The 21,105-nt window shown below is 34.1% G+C and overlaps 5 protein-coding genes, 1 long non-coding RNA gene and 1 other non-coding gene across 10 annotated transcripts; 5 read left to right on the top strand and 2 right to left on the bottom strand.

Annotated features, from left to right (window-relative positions):
* Positions 1–2,402: 2,402 nt before the first annotated feature.
* Positions 2,403–5,801, top strand: LOC111496598 (patatin-like protein 2). The gene is made up of 7 exons (XM_023147085.1): positions 2,403–2,531; positions 3,095–3,276; positions 3,367–3,547; positions 4,005–4,172; positions 4,245–4,547; positions 5,413–5,591; positions 5,660–5,801. Exons 1-7 carry the CDS (start codon positions 2,403–2,405, stop codon positions 5,757–5,759), a joined length of 1,242 nt encoding a protein of 413 aa, XP_023002853.1. The 3' UTR covers positions 5,760–5,801.
* Positions 5,802–9,111: 3,310 nt separating this feature from the next.
* LOC111496599 (patatin-like protein 2) lies at positions 9,112–11,856 on the top strand. 2 transcript variants are annotated; one of them, XM_023147087.1, is made up of 6 exons: positions 9,112–9,264; positions 9,349–9,530; positions 10,049–10,229; positions 10,314–10,478; positions 11,206–11,508; positions 11,584–11,856. In XM_023147087.1, the coding sequence occupies exons 1-6, from the start codon at positions 9,133–9,135 to the stop codon at positions 11,758–11,760; spliced, it is 1,140 nt and encodes a 379-aa protein (XP_023002855.1). In that variant the 5' UTR covers positions 9,112–9,132; the 3' UTR covers positions 11,761–11,856. The 2 variants fall into 2 exon arrangements, with proteins under 2 accessions (XP_023002855.1, XP_023002856.1); XM_023147088.1 differs by having other exon boundaries at positions 10,052–10,229; positions 11,584–11,855.
* A 1,041-nt stretch (positions 11,857–12,897) lies between these two features.
* LOC111496656 lies at positions 12,898–13,048 on the top strand. The gene has a single exon (XR_002720497.1). It is a non-coding gene; the product is annotated as a U4 spliceosomal RNA (small nuclear RNA).
* Positions 13,049–13,465: 417 nt separating this feature from the next.
* LOC111495971 (succinate dehydrogenase subunit 5, mitochondrial-like) lies at positions 13,466–15,665 on the top strand. The gene is made up of 4 exons (XM_023146175.1): positions 13,466–13,717; positions 14,393–14,697; positions 15,070–15,255; positions 15,389–15,665. The coding sequence occupies exons 1-4, from the start codon at positions 13,540–13,542 to the stop codon at positions 15,443–15,445; spliced, it is 726 nt and encodes a 241-aa protein (XP_023001943.1). The 5' UTR covers positions 13,466–13,539; the 3' UTR covers positions 15,446–15,665.
* Positions 15,666–15,789: 124 nt separating this feature from the next.
* LOC111495972 lies at positions 15,790–16,702 on the bottom strand. Its single transcript, XM_023146176.1, has 2 exons — positions 16,446–16,702; positions 15,790–16,364 (listed from the first exon to the last, which is right to left on the bottom strand). Exons 1-2 carry the CDS (start codon positions 16,653–16,655, stop codon positions 15,906–15,908), a joined length of 669 nt encoding a protein of 222 aa, XP_023001944.1. The 5' UTR covers positions 16,656–16,702; the 3' UTR covers positions 15,790–15,905.
* On the top strand, positions 16,058–17,951 carry LOC111495974. 2 transcript variants are annotated; one of them, XR_002720404.1, is made up of 4 exons: positions 16,058–16,167; positions 16,277–16,307; positions 16,967–17,096; positions 17,341–17,951. It is a non-coding gene; the product is annotated as an uncharacterized LOC111495974 (long non-coding RNA). The 2 variants fall into 2 exon arrangements; XR_002720405.1 differs by having other exon boundaries at positions 16,088–16,167; positions 16,923–17,096.
* A 972-nt stretch (positions 17,952–18,923) lies between these two features.
* On the bottom strand, positions 18,924–20,792 carry LOC111495973 (DPH4 homolog). 2 transcript variants are annotated; one of them, XM_023146177.1, is made up of 2 exons: positions 20,678–20,792; positions 18,924–19,588 (listed from the first exon to the last, which is right to left on the bottom strand). In XM_023146177.1, the coding sequence occupies exons 1-2, from the start codon at positions 20,774–20,776 to the stop codon at positions 19,028–19,030; spliced, it is 660 nt and encodes a 219-aa protein (XP_023001945.1). In that variant the 5' UTR covers positions 20,777–20,792; the 3' UTR covers positions 18,924–19,027. The 2 variants fall into 2 exon arrangements, with proteins under 2 accessions (XP_023001945.1, XP_023001946.1); XM_023146178.1 differs by having other exon boundaries at positions 18,924–19,596; positions 20,678–20,776.
* Between the last annotated feature and the right edge of the window lie 313 nt (positions 20,793–21,105).

Here is a 21,105-nt window from a genome sequence, read left to right on the forward strand (position 1 = left end):
AAAAAAAAAAAAAAAAAAACAAAAAAACAAAAAAAAGAACAACAACAAGTTTCTCACACAGGTTCGTTTAACAGGAAACTCCAATTAGACGGATAATGATGCGTTAGCTAAATTAGGCTGTGGATGGAAATTAAATTAGCCTAAATTACTCCACTTCACTTTATTTATTTTTATATATATAATATATATATTTCTTGATTTACTTTGTAAATAATTGGTTTTAAATGTGAAAGAATATATTATAATATTCAAATCTTAGTTTTTAGATATTGTTTATGAAATATTACTGGATTTCGGGTCATGTTTTACATTTTTTTTTACATCAAATCGATCTTTGATTAGTCCACGTGAAAATAGAGTATCCCAAATCAATCAAATTTCTCGACTCGTTCATTTTCTTTCGATTGTAAAACAATCACTTTAAAATCACGTCATTCCAATAAGAATCAGTAATAAAATTTACATATTATGATAATTCAAACCGACACAAATCTCAAAGAAAAAGTCGATATATCACATGACCTCCCGAGTTGATATCCAAACTTTAATACAAAAATTTAGATTATGAACCTGAATTAATATCATCATGCACTTTAATTCAATCGTCATAATATAATCATCTTCCATTAACGAACATTCCATATATTTTAGGCATTGAATTGTAAACTTTTTATTTTTAAATCTTCCACTAATATATAATGGAATTTTGGTCCCAATTCTAGGGAGCAGGTAATTATAATTAAAAGTAATTATTTTTAGAGATTAAATAAATAATTTTATTTTATTTTAAAATAATCCTTCTAGATTGAAAATTTTGGTCTCAATTGACCAACAAAAAGACAAATGGCCACGTCATTTCATCAAACTAATTCATAACTGACCACTGAATTCCATGCGTTGACCCATAAATCCTCGGTCAATTCGCGTGGCTTGAACATTTAATCGTGGACGTTTATTTACCCTTTTGGACTAAAAAAATTAAACTACAAATATATATTTTTTAATTTTAATTTTATGCATTTTGTTTAAATAATATGTTGACTAAATCAACGAAAAAGAAGATTCGAAAATTGAAAAAAAAATTGAATTAATTTTAAAATAATTTTGTTACGTTTACTTACTCCCGCTCCTCATTCTTATAGACTCTACTTTCTATTTTTAAGAGTCAATTTGAGCATAATTCAATTGATTTAAACAGATCAATTTTTAACTAAGAGACTGAAAGTTTAAATCTCGTGTTGCCACTCAAATTGTTGCGAGAGGAACGAACAAGATGTGTTTTGGAAGAATCGATCTATTACCGAACCATATTATTAGGAATAATAGAAAAATGTATTAAATAGTTGGTGGAAACTATTTTTTTTTTTAAATTATATATTTGTAAAAATGATATTTAATATTTCGTCTACTGAACTATGCTCAAATTGAGGAAAAGTAAAAAATTAAACCCAATATTTTAATTGTTCGATAAATTTTCCATTCATATTCATGTGGTGTGACGTTCGGGCGGGATTATGTGGACTTTTTCATCGGTGAAGAATGCATTAAAAGTATGTAAAGATGTTCAAAACTTGGAGTTAATGTCTTGGAATTTGGTCCATACTCTTTGCTCGAAGATAATACCATTTTTTGTTTCTCCATAAATTTCGATATATATAATTTTCGGGTTTTTCCTTCTAGACCTCTCGGTCACATGTCTGTTGTCTGTTAAGAAGCGGTTTTTACCCGCTTTCTAACAAATGATTCATTCCTCTCTCCAATCAACGTGTGATCTTACATCATAAATTTCTAAACTTTCAATTTTATATTTAATAAAATTTTCAACTTCCTCTAAGTAATCTTTAAAATTTTTAAAATTTTAAAATTCAATTGAGGAGTGGAAATAGTTTTGAATTCTACTCGGAAGTAAACTCTAAATTTATAATTTTATAATTTTATGTAAATTCATAAACCAATTATTTAACCGAGTAAAAATAATATCATATTTTTACCTATGTTTTTTAAAAATAGAAATTTTGATATAAATATTTTCTTATTATATACCATTTTGATTTTTTTATTTTTTTTATATCGAAGATGAGGGTATGAAAAATATAATAACGAAGAGAAAATTCAAACTTTTAATATTTTGATTGAGGTGATAATATCTCGAGTGGCAGAACTATGCTCAAATTGATAAAAAAAAAAAAAAATTAAAAAAGATTTTCTTGCCCTATGAATGACTGAAAAAACAACCAAAGTGGAAAATTAAAACTTTTTGAAATTTCTAAAAAATACCCAAAAATCCAAAGAAGGATTCAAGGGATGAATGTGTATAAATAGCCCCACCCAAGCATCAAATAATTCACACAAAAACCTCATAATTTCTTCTCTTCTCTATGCCCAAATACTCTGTACTAGCCATGGAAGCAACCGTTCCATTTCAACCCCCGACTTTCGGTGACCTTATTACAATCCTGAGTATCGATGGAGGTGGGATTAGAGGAATCATTCCCGGAGTCATTTTGAATTTTCTCGAGTCTGAACTTCAGGTACTGTTATGTTGTTTTATTTATGAATATACTTGTAACATGTACCTCATGATAGTTCGTGAAATTTCGTGTTTTCAAAATGAGATCTTTGATCGTGACTTATCTGTTTATCAAATTCGTTAAATTGGGTCATAAATTTTTTAATAGTCTAGTTATAACGTTCATAGAAAACTAATAGGATAAGTTACTGTAAGATCCCACATTGGTTGGAGAGGAGAACGAAACATTTCTTAAAAGGGTATGGAAACCTCTCCCTAGAAGACTGTGTTTTAAAATCGTGAGGCTAACGACGATACATATCGGGTTAAAACGGACAATATCTATTAACGGTGGGCTAGAACTATTACAAATGATATAGAACTATTGCAAATGCTAGTGAAGACGCTGAGTTCTTAAAGAGGTGGATCTAAGATCCCACATTAGTTGGAGAGGAGAACGAAGCATGTGACAAACTCTCTCTAGAAAACGCATTTTAAAACAGTGAGACGAGCAATACGTAAACATTGTCAAATGTTGTCTATTTTTAATGTATCATTAAATAATTCTCTTTGTTGATTTTGTAGAAATTAGATGGCGAAGAGGCAAGAATTGCAGATTACTTCGATGTGATCGCCGGGACAAGCACGGGAGGACTTGTAACCGCCATGATATCTACCCCAAATGAAAACAACCGTCCCTTATTTTCTGCCAAAGACATCAAACAATTCTATCTCGACCATAGTCCCAAAATCTTTCCCCAAAACAGGTTCATTTTATTCTTCCTAATTTCAATTTAGTCCATATAATTCTTTCAATTTAGTCCTTATAATTTGTTCGATACATGATGCTGCCACAGAACATGGGCAGTCGGCAAAATATTGAAATTGCTGTCTGGTCCGAAATACCACGGCGAATATCTCCACAAGCTTGTAAAGGACAAGTTGGGCGACACGAAATTGCACCAAACATTGACTAATGTGGTCATTCCCACGTTTGACCTCAAGCTCCTTCAACCCACCATATTTTCTACTTATCAGGTTGCTTTTTTCTTTCTTAATTAGTTGAGTTAGTGACCTGAACAACCCGAATGAAGTTTATAATTTTTTTAGGTTTGATTGACTTAGATTGTCGGGTTATTCTTTTTTAAAATTTTTAAAAAAATCATACTTATCTATAGTACACACGTTAATGAATAAAATTTTATAAAGTTGAAATGTTAAACCTTCCTAACTCATAATGCATCACTAATATGAGCTACAAACGTCAAATAATTTTAAAAGTAGGGTTGTGTTGGGTTATAACACTATTTTCGATTGAACCGACCTAAAAAATATCAACCCGCAACTGGGTCAAATGTTTGATTTTTCAAAAACTAAACTCAACCCAAATCGAAAATAATCTAACTCAACCCAATTTTTAAGATTTGGGTTAGGTCGATAGTCGAGGTTGATCGAGTTCTTAAGTCATATGAACACTATTTGGTCCATGTTTCAGTTGAAGAAGAATCCATCGTTAGATGCATACTTGTCGGATATTTGCATAGCTACGTCGGCTGCTCCTACTTATCTTCCGGCTCATCACTTTAAAACTGAGAGCGATGTCGCCGGAGGAAAAAGGAGGGAATTCGACCTGGTTGACGGCGGCGTTGCTGCGAACAATCCGGTAAGTAAGAAACATATATTCATTTCATTCTAAATTTGATAGCTTTATAATGTGTACTTTGAATGTAATCAGACGTTGGTGGCGATCGGGGAAGTGACGAAGGAGGTGATAAAAGAAAGTCCGGATTTTTATGCTATAAAGCCAATGGACTACAAGAGGTTTTTGGTGATATCGTTAGGGACCGGAGCTCCGAAGGCGGAAATGAAATACACGGCGGAGCAAGCGGCGGAGTGGGGGATGTTGGACTGGCTAACCAACGGCGGCTCCACCCCAATTATCGACGTGTTTTCACAAGCAAGCTCGGATATGGTCGATCTTCATCTTTCAGTCATCTTTCAAGCCCTCCGTTGCCAACAAAACTATCTTCGCATTCAGGTTCAATTATATAAACAAAATGTGTTTGAGGATGATTGGGAGGGAGTTACACATTGACTAATTTAGGGAACGATCAATTCTTTATAAGTAACAAATACATATCGATAGGTTTTGAGCCTTTTTGGAAAGCCCAAAGCAAAGTCACGAGAGCTTATGCTCAAAGTGGACAATATCATATAATTTTGAAGACTTGTGATTTCTAACATGGTATTAGAGTCATGCCCTTAACTTAGTTATGTTAATAGAATCCTCAAATGTAGGACAAAGAAGTTGTGAGTCTCAAAGGTGTAATCAAAAGTGACTCAATTGTTGAACAAAAGGTGTATTTTGTTCGATGACTCTAGAGAAGGAGTCAGGCCTCAATTAAGGGGAATACTTTGTTCGAGAGGAGGATTGTTGGAAAAGTTGTGATTTCTAACATTGATATCAGAGTGATGTCCTTAACTTAGCCATGTCAATAGAATCCTCAAGTGTTGAACCAAAAAGTTGTGAGCCTCAAAGGTATAGTCGAAAGCGACTCAAGTGTCGAACAAATGGTGTACTTTGTTCAAATACTCAAGAGAATGAGTCTGGACTCGATTAAGGGGAGAAGTTGTGAACTTCGAAGGTGTAGTAAAAGTGACTCAAGTGTTGAACAAAGGGTGTACTTTGTTCGAGGGCTTCATAGGCTTTAGGAGAAGCTCTATAGTGTAATTTGTTCGAGGGGAAGATTGTTGGGAGGGAAGACCCCAAGCAAAGCCATGAGCTTATAATCAAAGTGGTCAATATCATACTATTGTGGAGAGTCGTGATTCCTAATAAAATAGATATTAATTTTAATTTTTTTTAAAAAAAGAAAAATAAACATTAATTTACAAACCGACAGGATGACACGTTGAAGAGCGAGGTATCCTCAGTAGATGTGGCAACAGACAAGAATCTTAACGAACTTGTGAAGATCGGAGAAGGGTTACTGAAGAAGCCGGTTTCATGGGTGAATTTGGAGACCGGAATCTTTGAGCATTGTGGTTCAAATTCAGAAACAAATGAAGAAGCCCTTAAAAGGCAACAATCTAAACCCTCAACTACTTAATAACTGCTTTAACTGCTAACCGGTGGTTCTTCTTATGCAGATTCGCCAAGCGGCTGTCCGATGAGCGGCGGCTCCGCCATGCAAGGTCCCCTCATGGAAGAGATTCTGCAAGCTTCAAATTGGAAAATGGAGCTCATTGATGCCCATTCAATTGATGAACTTCCACTTTTCACAACTCTTTACATCATAGCGAGTTTTTTTTAGACGATTATCATTATCATTTTAAGTATTTGTTTCAAAGATTTTGTTTATTCAGATGAGAATGGAGAATATAATCATCGTCTCGTCTCTATTTAGTTAATAAGAAAAATTCTCTTCTCATTTTCCGTTTAAACGTAGCTTCCCTGTTTTATTCGAGGCAAGTTTCGATAGGTTAAATGACCATCTCTGATGGTAAGGACACTCATGGTCTCCAAACAGGGAAAAAGAACATGGTAGCGGTCGGTATTTTTTTAACATTATTGTGAGGAATGCTCTAATTCGTTGATTATTTTGTAAAGTATTGAAAAATGGTTTCCCTCATCGATGGGTTTTCGCTTGCGTTCTAGGACGGTTCCGAAAAGTTGCCTTCAATATTTTCGTTGGAAACAACACTGAAACTTGGATTTCGAAGAGAAAGACCTAAAATGAGAACCCTAATTCAATTTTTTGCACACGTGCGAACAAAACTAAGAGTCACAGTCGGTTGCTAATAACCCTAAATAATAATTTTTAAAAAATTGTAATAAATGAAAAATTAGAAGGCAAAATACAAGGCTAAACCAAACACTCACCAACGTTGTAGTTCCAAGGTTCAAACATTAAAACTTCATAAACCAACCATCTTATCTAGCTATACAAGGTTGCCTTTTGGAATAAACGACATGTCGTACTCTGTCTCTCTCATTGTAGCTTTCCTAAACGGCTGTCGGATGAAAGGCGGCTCCCCCTTGCCAATTTTATCTGCTTTTCGTGTTGTATCATTTTATTATTATAAATTATGACTTCTGTAAATTCATATATTACTGTTGTCAAATATGAAATGCTTCATAATATATTATAGGGATCAAGTAGTTATCAACCCTTCGTTGACCAGGGTTGTAAGCTCTCTTGCCTACCAGTTTTGAATACAATTGACATTTAAAGTGCTTTCTTTTAGACTGTTTTCAATTCATTTCCTCGCTCATGTTTTATAAATACATTTTGTCTCAAACTGTGACTCAAGGTTAAAGATTAGGTCGAGCAAAGTTCCTATCGTTTCCTTAGATTCTGGCTTGCTCTCTCAAGTTCGTCGATCCTCTCGACCACTCCACACCACCTGCTTGTAAATAAGAAATAGTGTCTTGCCCTTTCACTTAGATCATGATTGACTTGTTCACTAAGTTAGAACAAAGTGTCATACAATACTGTTGCTAAAAGAGTGTGATTGTGACCTAAGCCACCTACACACTGACGCTCAAGTTAATATCGAGGTTGTAAATAGCCGAGACAAAAAAGAACCAATTATTTAGACATGTTCCTTTCGATTCGGTAACAAGAAAACATCTTATAGTGAGTTGAAAATCTTGCTCAAACTTTAGAATACTTCAATCAAAATAAACTGTTCGATCAAAATAAACCGTTCAAACTTTAGAATGGTTTGAGTTAGAGATCGATGTTTGTTGTTAGGAACTTGTGTGAACGTATACAAGTAAAAGATGATATCTTTATCGATAGGAGTTTTTTTAATAAAAAATAATAAATAAAATCTCCTATATTTATGGTTAAAATGAGTGATATTGTAAAATGTTTGACCGTCAATTAACACAATTGGATAAGAGTTGACCAAAACAATAAACAGAGAACATGTCAAGGCTGCTCGTTTTTGTTCATGACGTTAGTAGCTGACGGCTTTTTGTTAAGCTATTATTTATTATTATTATTATTACTGTTTTAGTTTAATAACGACCCAAATATTAAAGATTCGAATTTTTCACAAGTTAACTAAATCAAAAAGAAAAAAAAAAACTTTGAATCATCGATATCGATTAAATTTGTATTAACTGAAGAAGACAAAATGTGATATCCCACATCGGTTGGAGAGGAGAACTAAACACCTTTTATGGGTATGGAAACCTTTCCCTAGATACATTTTAAAAATCTTGAGGAGAAGCTCGGAAGGGAAAGCCCAAAAAGGACAATATCTACTAGTGGTGGGCTTGGGTCGTTACAAATGGTATTAGAGCCAGACACCAAGCGATGTGCCAACGAGGAGGCTGTTCCCCGAAGGGGGGTAGACATGAGACGGTGTGCCAACAAGGACACTGGGCCACGAAGGGGGTGGATTTTGTGGGAGTCCCACATTGATCGGAGAAAGGAACGAGTGCCAGTGAGGACGTTGGGCCCTGAAGAGGGGTGAATTGTAATATCCCATATCAATTGGGGAAGAGAACTGTGCCAACAAAGATGCTGGCCCCGAATGGGGGTGAATTTTGTGGTGGTTCCACATCGATTGGAGAAAGGAACGAGTGCCAATGAGGACGTTGAACTCTAAAGAGGGGTGGATTGTAATATCCCACATCGATTGGGGAGGAGAACGAAACACCCTTTATAAACCCGATGAGAAGTCCATAAGAGAAATTTCAAAGAGGATAATATCTACGGGGGGTACACTCGGGACAATTTCTTGATTTTATTTTTTAATGTATGAAAATGGCAATTTAGTAAACAAGCCAAAAGATTATCATAGTTTTATTTAATTCAATAAATATAATCGTAGAAATTTACAAGAAATAGTATAATTGTATCTCAAATTCAATATATTATTTTATTGATTTGAATATTTAAATAATTGGACCAAAGTTTTTGGCCATCCACAAGGTTTAATTAAAACATTAATAACTAAAATTTAATTTTCTAAATAACCAACTTGGCCCATAAGTTTATTTATTTATTTATTTATTTAATTAGAAATATCATTTTCCAGTCTCTTAAATGAGGATTTACATAACTAAGATACTTGAAAAATATTACGTGGCCATGCAACATGCAAGTAATGACAGCTGGAATTTGTTTCCTTTACGAAAATCAAATCATTAAATTATTTCTAATTTTTTAAGACTTTATCTTTGGGTTGAAAATTCTGTATATGTTAAAAAAAAATACTTTTATATATAATTTTGAAAATTTTAAAATTTTTTAAAATAGTTTTTAATTTTTAAAATTAAATTAAAAATTAAATATTCTTTTATACAAAATAAAATTATTATAAAAAATTTGTAAGAAAAAGGGGCATAATTTTCAAAAATTGAAAATAAAAAATCATATAGATATCAAACTTTTAATAAATTATTCTTATATTAATTTTTTTTGACGTCATACTTTAATTAAATATTTAAAAGAAAAGAAAAAAGTGATTATTTTCAATTAAGAATGTAAATGAGTTGGTTCAAACTCCGTTGACTTTTTAATTTGTTTCAAAGATTTCTATAAATAACCTCAACATAATACTCCAAAAATTTGTATCCAAGTCCTTCATCTTTTCTCTATTCATTCATGGATCCCACCAACGTTTCCTTGCAGCCCCCGACTTTTGGGAACCTTATAACCGTGCTGAGTATTGATGGAGGTGGAATTCGAGGGCTTATCCCGGGAATCATCTTAAATTTTATGGAGTCTGAACTTCAGGTATCGATACAGTGATATGCTCATTATTCACTCGTTTTATTTACTAGGTCACGTTTGATAATCATTTGATTTTTAAATATGTAGAAACTGGACGGTGAGGATGCAAGAATTGCAGACTATTTCGATGTGATTGCTGGAACAAGTACAGGTGGATTGGTGACAGCCATGTTAACCACACCAAATGAAAACAACCGTCCCTTGTTTTCAACTAAAGACATCAAAGAATTCTATCTCGATCATTGTCCTAAGATCTTCCCACAAAAACGGTATTTTGAATCGAAAATACTTTTATTCTAAAAATATCCTTATCGTTCGTTCGGGAGGTAACCCGTAATACTTTATTTTTAAAAAATACTATCCAACCCTAAAAATGTTTCAAAAATAACTTTAAACGGTAAAAAGTTTCCATACATCCTTCAACTTTTTAAAAAATTCAAAAATACCCTTAAAATTTTAAAAATAACACGACAAAATTAAAAATTCGTACCATTAATATATAATGAAAAACGTTTATCTACTCTTCATAGATCATATCCCCTTCAATTTTAAGGTATGCTAACGGTTAAAAAAAATATTAAAGGTATTAATAAAGTTCATAATATTTTTGAAACCCGATACTAATAATTCTGCTCATATATTATTTGAAGTTTTAAGGATACTTTTCTAAACAAAGTATTAACGGTGTTCATTTAAAACTAACCATAAGAATATTTTTAAATTTTTTTTGAAAATTCTAAAGTTTTTTTTTTTTTTTAATTTAAAGATATTATTGAAACTTTGAAAGTAGGTCGAGACTCATAAATATCATGAAGGCTCTATCGGGTCCAAAATACAACGGAAAGTATCTCCACAAGCTCCTGAAGGAAAAGCTGGGCGACACAAAATTGCAGCAAACATTAACCAACGTTGTTATCCCCACGTTCGACATCAAGCTCCTTCAACCGACCATCTTCTCCAGCTACGAGGTTTCTTTCATTCTGTGTACTGTTCTTTTAACAGAGCTCAAACATAATGTTATTATTATTATTATTTTTTGATGACATTTTCAGCTCAAGAACAAACCTTGTTTGAATGCGGCTGTCGCCGACATATGCATTTCAACTTCAGCTGCACCTACTTATCTTCCTGCTCATCACTTCAAAACTCGAGACATCGCCAATGGTAACGATCGGGAATTTAACCTCGTCGATGGCGGTGTTGCTGCAAATAATCCAGTATGGATATAGTTATTGATATGGAACGCTCGAGAATTCGATCTAACAACCTCGTTGAATAAATCTAAAATATTCTAGAACCCTAAAACAGTAATGAATCAACTCAAGTGAAAGTTTTGGAATTGATTATCTTGATGATTAAGATCAAAAGTAAAGAAAACTTACTTTTATACTCGTGATTTGCATCACTTTATAGAATAACTTGATCAAATTTACTCGAATGACTCTAGCATGCAAATCTAAACACACGAAATGTAAAAGGAAGCTTAAGAAACATATTAAGCAACTTTCGTACTAAGAATAGGATTTTTTGTTTGTTTTACATCGGGATACGATTGGTGGCTTGTTCGTGTTTTAGGGTAGCTTTGAAAAGTTGATTCCTTCCCCTAATACCTTAATATTTCCATAGGAAACAACGGTGTTAGGTGTGATGTCTCACATTGGTTGGAGAGGAAAACAAACCACCCTTTATAAGGGTGTGGAAACCTTCTCTTAGCAGACGCGTTTTAAAGCCTTGAACACGATGTATATTAACTTAAAACCGAAACCCTAATTTAGTAAGTTTCATAACTAATCAATACCATAATGAGTACTAACCGACCGTAGCTTAAAATTTTAGAAATAATACTCTAAGATTGAAAATGAAATCTCATAAATCTAAATATATATGATAAATTCTTGTTATCGATGAACAGTGGATATTAGAATCTAATTCAAAAGCATGCAGACATTGTTGGCTATGGGTGAGGTGACGAAGGAGGCATTGAAAGGAAATCCTGATTTCTTCGCAATAAAACCAACGGATTACTCAAGATTTGTGGTAATATCATTGGGGACTGGCTGTCCAAAAGATGAAATGAAGTACACAGCAGAGAAAGCAGCCAAATGGGGGCTGTTGCAATGGCTGACTGCTAGCGGTTCAACGCCGATCATCGACGTGTTTTCTCATGCAAGTTCTGATATGGTCGATCTTCATCTTTCGGTCGTGTTCAAAGCCCTTCGTTGCGAAAACAACTATCTTCGAATACAGGTTTTGTTCTTATTCTTGTTCTTGTTTTGATATCTTGGTGGATTGTCATGTTTGAGTGAACCGTCGTGATTATAGGACGATATGTTGAGCAGCGTAGTATCGTCGGTGGACATAGCCACGAAGAAGAACTTGGATGATCTTGTTAGGGTTGGTGAAAATTTGTTGAAGAAACCCGTGTCTAGAGTTAATTTGGAAACCGGTGTCTTTGAAGCTTCTGATGCTGAAACTAATGAACAAGCTCTTACAAGGTAAAAAAAATTACATCCATGGTCTTTTTTTATAGATGCTTCAAATTCGAGTTTAGATTTCATTTGGTCTTTTTAAGTTTCAAAATGTTACATTTTTGCTCGGTTTTAAAATTTAATATCTATTTGGACCCTAAATTTTAAATTATTATATTTCTACCCCTCAATTTTGAGTTTTTAATTTAATATCTTTTTGGTCCTCCACTTAGGGTTTAGGGTTGTCTAATTTTTTAAATTAATTTTTATGGGTGATGGAATATAGTGAAACTAAATATTTAAATTAACTAATTAACAGAAATGACAAATAAAATAAAATAAAACGAAAAATTAGTAAAAATTGAAGGTCTAAGGTGTAAAATGTTAAAAATATATAATGTAAACTAAATTCAAATTTTAGGAATAAAATTTAGAAATAAAAATGCAATATTTTGAAATTTATTTAAGTAATTAAAATTTAATTTTTTTAAATCATTATTATTATTATTATTATTTGTATAAAATAAAAATGCAATATTTCGATTTTATAATTTGTGTCAGTTCGTGGGTTGACTTTTTTTTATTGGATTAACTCGTACCTTATTTTTTCTATTTGATGTTTGTAATTGATGTTAATGATGTAGTATAACCAGCGAATATTTGATATTTGAGTCTTATGAAATTTCAGTTATTAATATAATATTTACGGTGAATAAATAAGAGTTTTTTAAATAATTAAAAAAAAAACATTCGTATAACCCAACCCAACCTAACAAGTCTGAAAATTGAACGTCGTGTTGAGTTAGGTTGTGTGCCAATTAGTCTGAAATTTTCAAAAAAAAATTCCCAATTCAAATATGAATATTTTAGAAAAAAGAAAAATTGAATTATATTAAATAGGTATGAATTATAGGAATTTTTTGAATGAAAGATATAAATTATAATATTATTTACCAAGTTTAATTAAAATTATTATTACCATTTATTTGATATTTTTGATATGATTAGGAAAACATTCCGAAAATTAATTATTAAAAAACAAAATAATTAAATTATCGAATTGTTTAAAAAGCTTTTGCATTAAATTTTTGAATCCCACATCGGAAAACGTGAAAGTGCAACTCTGCAGTCGGGCTATAAAAGGGAAGCGAAGTGTTGTGCAATAGCCATCTTTGCGCTTGGGGCAATGACGCAGCTAGTGAGGTTCTAACCGAGGCGCGTCAATTGCTGGTTGAAAACTATTTCCAAACCCCCTCTTAGGCCTGGGTTTGGCTCAGGCCTTCGAGAATTTCTGGAAGGGCTCCCTTCGGGGTAAAGCCCTACAATTCTCAGTTCAAAATTTTCATTATTTAAAAATAAATTTATATTATATTTGAATTAAAACATTTGATATAATATAATTAAATTATATTATTTTACATTACCTCTAACCTAAAATTTAAAAATAACTTTATATTGTTCAATACATTTTATCTATAATTTATTTAGGAATATTAATTTAAATTAAAATTAAAAGTCTATAAAGAAAATAAAAAAAATTAAAGAATATATCATATTCTATAAATGAACTGTGAAAATAAAAAAACAAAAAATTATCCAAAATGTGAGGATTGGGCCATGGGCTTCTAATGGCCCAACAATAAAAACAAATGAAGTAGAAGGTGAGAGTGACAGGTGTCAATGTAATGTGTGTAATTACGTATTTACCCTTCTTGTTTTTTTCTTCCCCCATCATTTCGATTCATTCCATCATTCCTCCAGCCTCCGAAGTTGGCTTTCAATTTTGCAGTCCGAGGAAAAAGCGAAAGCGATGGAGAAAATGGTTGTTCTTAGATCACTATTGCGTTCTGTCCGCGCCGGATCTTACAGCATCGCCGGCGTCCGACACCGGAGTTTATTGCAAAGTCACTACCAGGCCGCTCGGAATTTCTCCCATCTATCGTCGCCTCGTTCTTCTTTCTCAGATTCTCCGCAGAGAGTTTCTTATGGTACTCCTTTTAATTTGTTGTACTCGTAATTTTTTTTTTTATAGATTCAAATGTCTCCGGATTGATTTTGCACGGAAGTGTGGGGTTTCTGACGAAGTTATGCACTATTCTTTATTTAACTTATTTAATGATTGTTGATATACTTGTGGATGGTTCTTCCTTCATCGAGTGTACATGCAGATGTATTTCTTTCAATTCAAAGTTTTGTTTGCTGTATTTGTACAGTAAATAGCTATATTCTTTACTGTATTAATATTTATCATGAAGTCGACTGTGCGAGAAGCCTTCACAGTCTGCAATTTGTAGATAATTTTGTTGTGAAATATAAATTTTAAGCAATGCCTTTGTAAGAATTGCAAGAAAATCAATCTTGTAATGGAGAGCAAGGAATATCAAGTGGAGTTTTAGAAGTCATTTACCTTTCCAAAACTGAATATCATTCCTGATAGCAAACATATAGTTTGATTAATTCGTAAAAGATAAGATCCATGGGAGAAGCTAAAAATTTCAACATGTTCTGTGCAGCAATTGTGCATTGTACAAATTTTACTGCCCCAACCTGCCACGATTATCTAGAGTGACTGAAAAATCTACATAGACACTTCAATTGTTTTTTCAGTATTATAATGTTTGATACGATATCATATTCATGTTTCATCTGGTAAATTTCGGCAGATTGTGGCTATCTATCTGGCGTAGGGCACGCTAGATTTTTTAGTGTTGATGTAGCTCATATGCCTACAATTGAAGATTCCAAGCTTCAGAATGCTTTCAAGGATTTGATGGCCGCAAGTTGGGATAATCTTCCTGAGTCTGTTGTTTATGATGTGAAGGTAGCATTATCTGGAAGCACCAACGATGAGGCCGGAAAGGAAATTGTGGAAAATGTTTTCCGAGCAGCTGAAGCATCCGAGGAGTTTGGTGGTATACTTACCAGCTTGAAAATGAAAATCGATGATAGCATTGGTCTTAGCGGCGAGGTATTGGAAATTATAGATTTATCAAATTCAAACCCCATTTGAAACCATTTAGTTCTTGAAAATCAAACTTATAGACACTACTTCCACCTATGAGTTTTGTTTTGTTTTGTTTTGTTTTGTTTTGTTTTTGTTATCTGTTTTGTAAAAATCTTAGTTTTGAAAACTCAAAAAAGTAGTTTTTAAAAAAAGTATTTTGGAATTTGACTCAAAATTAAATTGTTTATTTTAAAATTGTGAGAATTATTAGAAAGAATTTGAGAGGAAACGAACATAAATTTTAAAAACAGAAACTAAAAATGGTTATTGAATGAGGCCTAAGTTATTTTCTTCTCCCGTTTTTTATCAAGTTAAAACTTCTGAGTCCATCTGCAGGATGTTAAGCCTTTGTCCGATGAGCTTAAGAATGCACTACAGACGGTTCATGATCGCTATACTTCCTACTTGGATGCATTTGGTCCTGAGGAAAACTATCTGAAAAAGAAAGTGGAAACAGAGTTGGGAACAAAGATGATTCACTTGAAAATGAGATGCAGTGGCCTTGGATCTGAGTGGGGAAAGGTACACAAGTTCCGATATGTAATCTGGCAAAGAGCATAAATTTCATTACATCGTTGCACGCTTTTGTTCGTTTAATAAATGAAATTGATCATTTGGTTGTGTTTACCATGTCTTCTTTTTTGTTTTATGACAGGTTTCTGTGCTGGGAACCTCTGGTCTATCAGGGTCATATGTCGAGCAAAGAGCATAAATTTGGCACCTTTGAAAGTTTGGCTGTAATTGCAAGCTTCCGTTAGTTTGAGTGTATGTTCTTCAATGTTTTATTGTGCATCTTCTCTCAAAACCAATTAACCGTGGAGTTAATGGCAATTGAATAAGATCTCACCTTGAGGAATGAGTAAACAGAATTTAACATCCTCATTTGTTTACCAATTATTCGGTTTCTTCTATGAGTATATATCGTCAGTTTCTAAATTTTTGCATTTCTGAGTTTTATGTTGTTCTGTGTGATCTGTGGTGGAGCCGACCTTAACTCCGATTATTGCTACAGTAACTGCGTAATTGTTATTAATAACTTAAGTGTTAAAGCATATGTTTATGAAGTAAAGAAGAGGTGAAAATTGGATATAATCAGACCACTAGCTTGGAGGAGGTCTGTTGGACTCTTCACTCCCAACATTGCCATCGAAACTTAGCACAGGACTTGGACATCAATATGTCTTTACAACTTTGGTGCCTTTATTCCATTTACTCCATGACCAAGATTCAGACGGCGATTTGGGCAGAGGAGGAAGGAACAGTGCCTTCCTGCAAAGACCGAACGGCCATCCTTCACAATGACAAAGTTCCTGCAAGGCAGTATGCCTCTTGAGATCTTCGTCTACAAAATCAAGACCATTTAAGCTCGAACCTTGGGAAAAGTTGGCCTCCACAGAAAAGAATGCTTCCTTGGTTGCAGCACTCGAACAACATGTGAGAAAACTCTGAACTGAGTAGAATTCATCTCCTGTGTTATCTTCATTTCTAGACTCACCCATTTTCTCAATCTCCATTGATGTTATATACAATTCTTTGGTTGCAGGTGAGAAAACCCAGGAAAAGCTGTCCGACAGGTTAGTCTTTCGTCTCAACTTTTCCATTGCTCGACTTCTGATTTCTGATACAATTTCCTGAGAAGAAGATAAAAAACTTAAGAGAAACATATTACATATAAGATGAAAGAGAATACAAAAGAATTAGCTGATGAGTACTTCCTCTTCATCGTCGAAGTCACTCGTAGGATATATGTCCTCTGCGTTTGAATTTGTTAGCTGTCTGCTAAAAGTATGGCAGTAGCAAAATGCATCCTTCAAAGCAGCTGCTAGAAAGGATTTCTTAGAAGGATTTGGTGGGTCTTCTTGATAAAAGACCCCCATATTTGAGAGGCTGGATTTGTTAGTTCCTTTACGAGCCAGTGACATATATAGAGAAGTAATTGCACCTCACTGCCGCTCGACTTTAGGGATCAAAATTGGCTCCATTTCTTACAGTGCCTTCTCAGCTTATTGTAAACAACGCTTTCTAATCCGTAGGTGTAAAGATAAAGTTAGAAAGAACACATGACACTCCAACTAATGATGTTGAACTGCACTAGAGATTCCAGCTGAAAGCTCACATTGCATTCTCTTTACATTACTTTGAATATTAATTGGCCATGCTATATGCTAATCTAACACCTACTTTTCAAGGCATTTGGACTCTCACTTAATGCTCAAGATTTCGGTGATTTCAGACATTTAACCAACCAATATCTCCTACTTTTGACAACTTTGTGGAGATCGGCCAGTTCCACTGTTCGAGGTCATGGGAGAGAAGAGTACGAAACCAAATCAACCGATCTTTAAAAGTCGGGTCTCAATCTGGTATGCTGTTTACGTATACTTTTCTTATTTAGTACCACTGGGTATAAGTAGATAAAGTGTCTTGATTTTCTTTTTCTTTTAATCAAACTTGATGTCGAACCAAAGTATCGATTCAAAGAGAACTTGGAAATTGATATCAAAACTGACCTTTGGAAAATCTAGAACATCAAATCTATAACTACACCATATCAATTATTTTTTTTGGATATTCGCAAGGGTCTGAAATAGTTTGCATGCATCTCAGTTGTTGTTACGCGACAATCCATCGTACTTTGCTATATTTGTCGTAAGGAAACTCAAAAATGCTATATTTGTCGTAAGGAAACTCAAAAATGCTATATTTGTTGTAAGGAAACTCGTAAGATACTAAATTCTAGAAAAGTGACTGGATAGGACATGGTGGTGGTGTGTGGTGCGCATTAAATGAGACTCGTCTCGTTAGGCTGTTCGTTTGAACTGTAAGTAATTATAACCAGGCTCTCCCAAGACTCGTGACTAGGAAGTGCATATTGGATGCTCCGTTGGAGCTATATGTTTATTGATGGCGAATTTTGAGTTGTTCTCCATCATGCTTGTTACGTGAGGCAAAGCATCTTCATATACGGCTATGCTTAAAGTCCAAGATGATATTGGTGAAGATTTATTCCTACAAGATGTGATGGAGATGGAGATGGAGACACCTTATCTTAAAGTAAGTTGAGAATAATATTATTAGGTAATTCTTGACTTCAAAAATTACTTTTCTTTTCACTTTTAGTCCTTACAAAGGAATAACCTTAGCTTCGGTTAATTGTGTTAGAATTTTTAGAAAAATGATGACTTGTCCATTCTAGTTTGTTGAGTTATTTGCTTGTATTGTCGTATTGTCGTTTTTATTAAGTTTTGGTAGAACGAAATCTCTATGATTATAAAAATTAGAATTTTGTGTTTATGGTTTGATAAAATCTCGCTTGATACAACTCTCATAAATAGTTCATTTAGAATTTTCGATATGAAAATTTAAACCATCGAGACTAAATTTTAATTTTATTCGGATCAAATTTGTAATTAATTTTTTTTTAGAGAAAAAAACAAAGACTATAATAAAAGGTGAGGTGTCACAGTAATGACAAAAGTGCTAAAGGTGGAAAAAACCTCTGCCCAAAAAGCTATGAAAGGTCTTCGGTTGGCAATGATCATCATAAGAGGATAATTATGCAAGAATTTTTGGAATGAGATGTTTCTTATACCATTCAAATGAGAATGGCAATGATCATCATAAGAGGATAATTATGCAAGAATTTCGTATGGGATGTTTCTTATACCATTCAAATGAGAATGATGACTAGTATAAGTGGGGAGGGTGTTACAATCATACTAGAAGGTTGTGATTTTCGTATCTACAGTAATGAAAGCATACTGTTGTCGCTCCTTAGGTCATGTCAAGAGCAAGAGAGAAAAGTGTACCGAAGAGGATGATGTATCATGTAGAATACCCAGACGAGTGAAAGATTATCAATCTAAGGTGCAAACAAGAACAAAAGTGATAGTATCATCACAATTGAAACTGAAATAATTGAAGTTTTGTTGTTAATTTGGACCGGCAACTTTTGAGTTAAATCATATAAGTGAAAGATGTAAGCTCACAATTAGACATAAGATAGCATGACTCATTGCTATTTTGATTTTGATGTGTATGAGTTTCAAATCAAATATGAATGTATACCAATGGGCGAGCGTTACAAAAATTGAACTAATCTAAATAGGGCTATATCCAGAACGAGGCCAACTCGTGACGTTCGGCTTCACTAAACAAAGTTGCACTTAAGAAAACCCATGCAAACTCCACCAACAGCACAAGATATTCATAAACTCTCTCAAACATCACAATCTTTCAAGAAAGAAATCCCATGGAGCTTAAAACAAAGCAATATGATTTCAATCATTCAAACTCAACAATCAATTGAAACACACGAATCCGAATCGATTAACAAACGAACTTTCAAAGAACACGAACCACACGGCAAAACAATAGATGCAGGCAACGCATCCAAAGTTCTTAAGGAAACCTTACTCCCAATCCTCAACATTGGATATCCCATTTCCTCCAACTCCCCAGAATCAATAAAGAAGTAATCACCACAGCGACACTGATAAAGGAGTTCTACAACTTCACCTTTATCTTCCACAGCCATATCCTCTAAGCCTATGCTCTCTGCACCCATTGCCTCCCCTTTGGCAGCTTGGAGCTCTCTGTCATAAGCTGCACGAGACATCGAGCTGCCGAGGACTTCCCAAGCCTTCTGCACCTTGAAGTATCGTTCTCCCACAACATCGTTTGGATGAGATTTCTGGCACATAGCTTGTAACTTATCAGGGTGGAAGTTAAGGAGGGCAGACCGGTAGCTAGCTCGAATTTCGTCATGGCTAGCATCTTCTCTCAAAGACAGTACATCATAATAAGTTTCACCAATGGAGCCACTGCTTGAACTCATTTGCAATGGCTTCAATTTCTAAACACCTTGAGATATGTGCAATGGAAATTATAAGCATAATGACAACAAACTTGATGGAATACATAATATCAAATTCCTAAAATCAAACTAACTCGCTGAGATATCTCACATTGGTTGGGGAAGAGAACGAAACATTTTTTATAAGAGCGTGAAAACCTTTCCCTATCAGATGCATTCTAGGAATCTCGAGGGGAAGCCCAGAAGAGAAAGCTCAAAGAAGACAATATCTGCTAGTGGTGAGCTTGGGCTGTTACAAATGGTATCAGAGCCAGACACCAAGTTCAGGGGATGGACACGAGGTAGTGTGCCAGCAAGGACGTTGGGCCTCGAAGGGGGTGAATTGGGAGGTCCCACATCGATTGGAGAAGAAAATGAGTGCCAATGAGGACGTTGGGTCCCGAATGGGGGGTGGATTGTGATATCCTACATCGGTTCGGGAAGAGAATGAAACATTTTTTATAAGAGTGTGGAAACTTCTCTCTAGTAGACACGTTCTAAAAACCTTGAGGGGAAGCTTGAAAGGGAAAGTTCAAAGAGAATAATATCAGCAGATGGTGGACTTGGGCTGTTACACTCATTTTATCCTATCACTATTTAGTTTTAAATTTAGCTCATAACTCAAATGTTTTAGGAAGAAAGATAAATCTATGATGGATAAAAGTTAAGAAATCAAAATGGTTATCAAATCCACATAAATACCATTAAGGTACTGTTAGGAAGTTAATACATAATAACTTCAATATTTACAAACTAAAGGATGGTAGCGTAGCTCTATTAAACAGTTCATAAAAGCAAACCACTAAACCCAGAATTGTTAAAATTTATACTCGTATACACTTACTGGACATTCCACTCGATCTTCTCTCTTCGCATAAACTATCATTTAGCAGAATCATGAAGCTTAGGTTTCTATAGTTTTTGGCTAAACAAATAACGAAACCAATAATCTTGATTATAAGAATGTTAATGATTAGGCAAAATCGATTTTGAATCGAACCGATCTTCCGATTCGTTTGAGCTTGCAGACGTTCATCCGTTGTAAGAAATGAAACTTGAAAGACAAATATGGGGGGAGAGAGAGAATACCTGAGACTGACGAAAGATAGAAGAAGATCGGTGGAGAGGGAATGCGGCAACGGCGCTAAGCGCGACGGAACGGGGAGCAGGCGTGACGATGGAAGGCATAAGGCAGAGGGGTTGTTTTATTTATTTATTTTTAATTTTTTTTTATTCGGAAGGTGGGCCGCTGAAGATGGGCTTGGTTATCCCTTCATTATTATTATTATTATTCCAAATATCAAAATTTAGGAATTTCACCGGAAATTTTTTTGACATGGAATGAGCTTTCCTAAAATAATCGATCTGTAACGTCAATCTGACACCTCCTTTTAATCGAGACTCGATTTCTTTTTTTTTTGTAGTCTTAGTCATTGTTTGACTACAACTTCGACATTTGAGGATTCTACTTTGACATTTGAGGATTTACGACATGACCTCTGATACTATATTAGATG

The sequence above is a fragment of the Cucurbita maxima genome, unplaced genomic scaffold (assembly GCF_002738345.1).
Source record: "Cucurbita maxima cultivar Rimu unplaced genomic scaffold, Cmax_1.0 Cma_Scf00022, whole genome shotgun sequence".
NCBI lineage: Eukaryota > Viridiplantae > Streptophyta > Magnoliopsida > Cucurbitales > Cucurbitaceae > Cucurbita > Cucurbita maxima.

Excerpts from the sequence above, each read along its gene's own strand:
- LOC111496598 (XM_023147085.1), top strand. The coding sequence starts at position 2,403 with ATGGAAGCAACCGTTCCATTTCAACCCCCGACTTTCGGTGACCTTATT. Across the intron at positions 3,548-4,004 it reads CCATATTTTCTACTTATCAG|TTGAAGAAGAATCCATCGTT; the intron begins GTTGCTTTTTTC and ends TCCATGTTTCAG. Across the intron at positions 4,173-4,244 it reads GCGTTGCTGCGAACAATCCG|ACGTTGGTGGCGATCGGGGA; the intron begins GTAAGTAAGAAA and ends GAATGTAATCAG.
- LOC111496599 (XM_023147087.1), top strand. The coding sequence starts at position 9,133 with ATGGATCCCACCAACGTTTCCTTGCAGCCCCCGACTTTTGGGAACCTT. Across the intron at positions 9,265-9,348 it reads TTATGGAGTCTGAACTTCAG|AAACTGGACGGTGAGGATGC; the intron begins GTATCGATACAG and ends TTAAATATGTAG. Across the intron at positions 11,509-11,583 it reads ACAACTATCTTCGAATACAG|GACGATATGTTGAGCAGCGT; the intron begins GTTTTGTTCTTA and ends TCGTGATTATAG.
- LOC111495971 (XM_023146175.1), top strand. The coding sequence starts at position 13,540 with ATGGAGAAAATGGTTGTTCTTAGATCACTATTGCGTTCTGTCCGCGCC. Across the intron at positions 14,698-15,069 it reads GCATTGGTCTTAGCGGCGAG|GATGTTAAGCCTTTGTCCGA; the intron begins GTATTGGAAATT and ends GTCCATCTGCAG. Across the intron at positions 15,256-15,388 it reads TTGGATCTGAGTGGGGAAAG|GTTTCTGTGCTGGGAACCTC; the intron begins GTACACAAGTTC and ends GTTTTATGACAG.
- LOC111495972 (XM_023146176.1), bottom strand. The coding sequence starts at position 16,655 with ATGTCACTGGCTCGTAAAGGAACTAACAAATCCAGCCTCTCAAATATG. Across the intron at positions 16,365-16,445 it reads ACTTCGACGATGAAGAGGAA|GAAATTGTATCAGAAATCAG; the intron begins GTACTCATCAGC and ends TCTTCTTCTCAG.
- LOC111495973 (XM_023146177.1), bottom strand. The coding sequence starts at position 20,776 with ATGCCTTCCATCGTCACGCCTGCTCCCCGTTCCGTCGCGCTTAGCGCC. Across the intron at positions 19,589-20,677 it reads CTATCTTTCGTCAGTCTCAG|AAATTGAAGCCATTGCAAAT; the intron begins GTATTCTCTCTC and ends CAAGGTGTTTAG.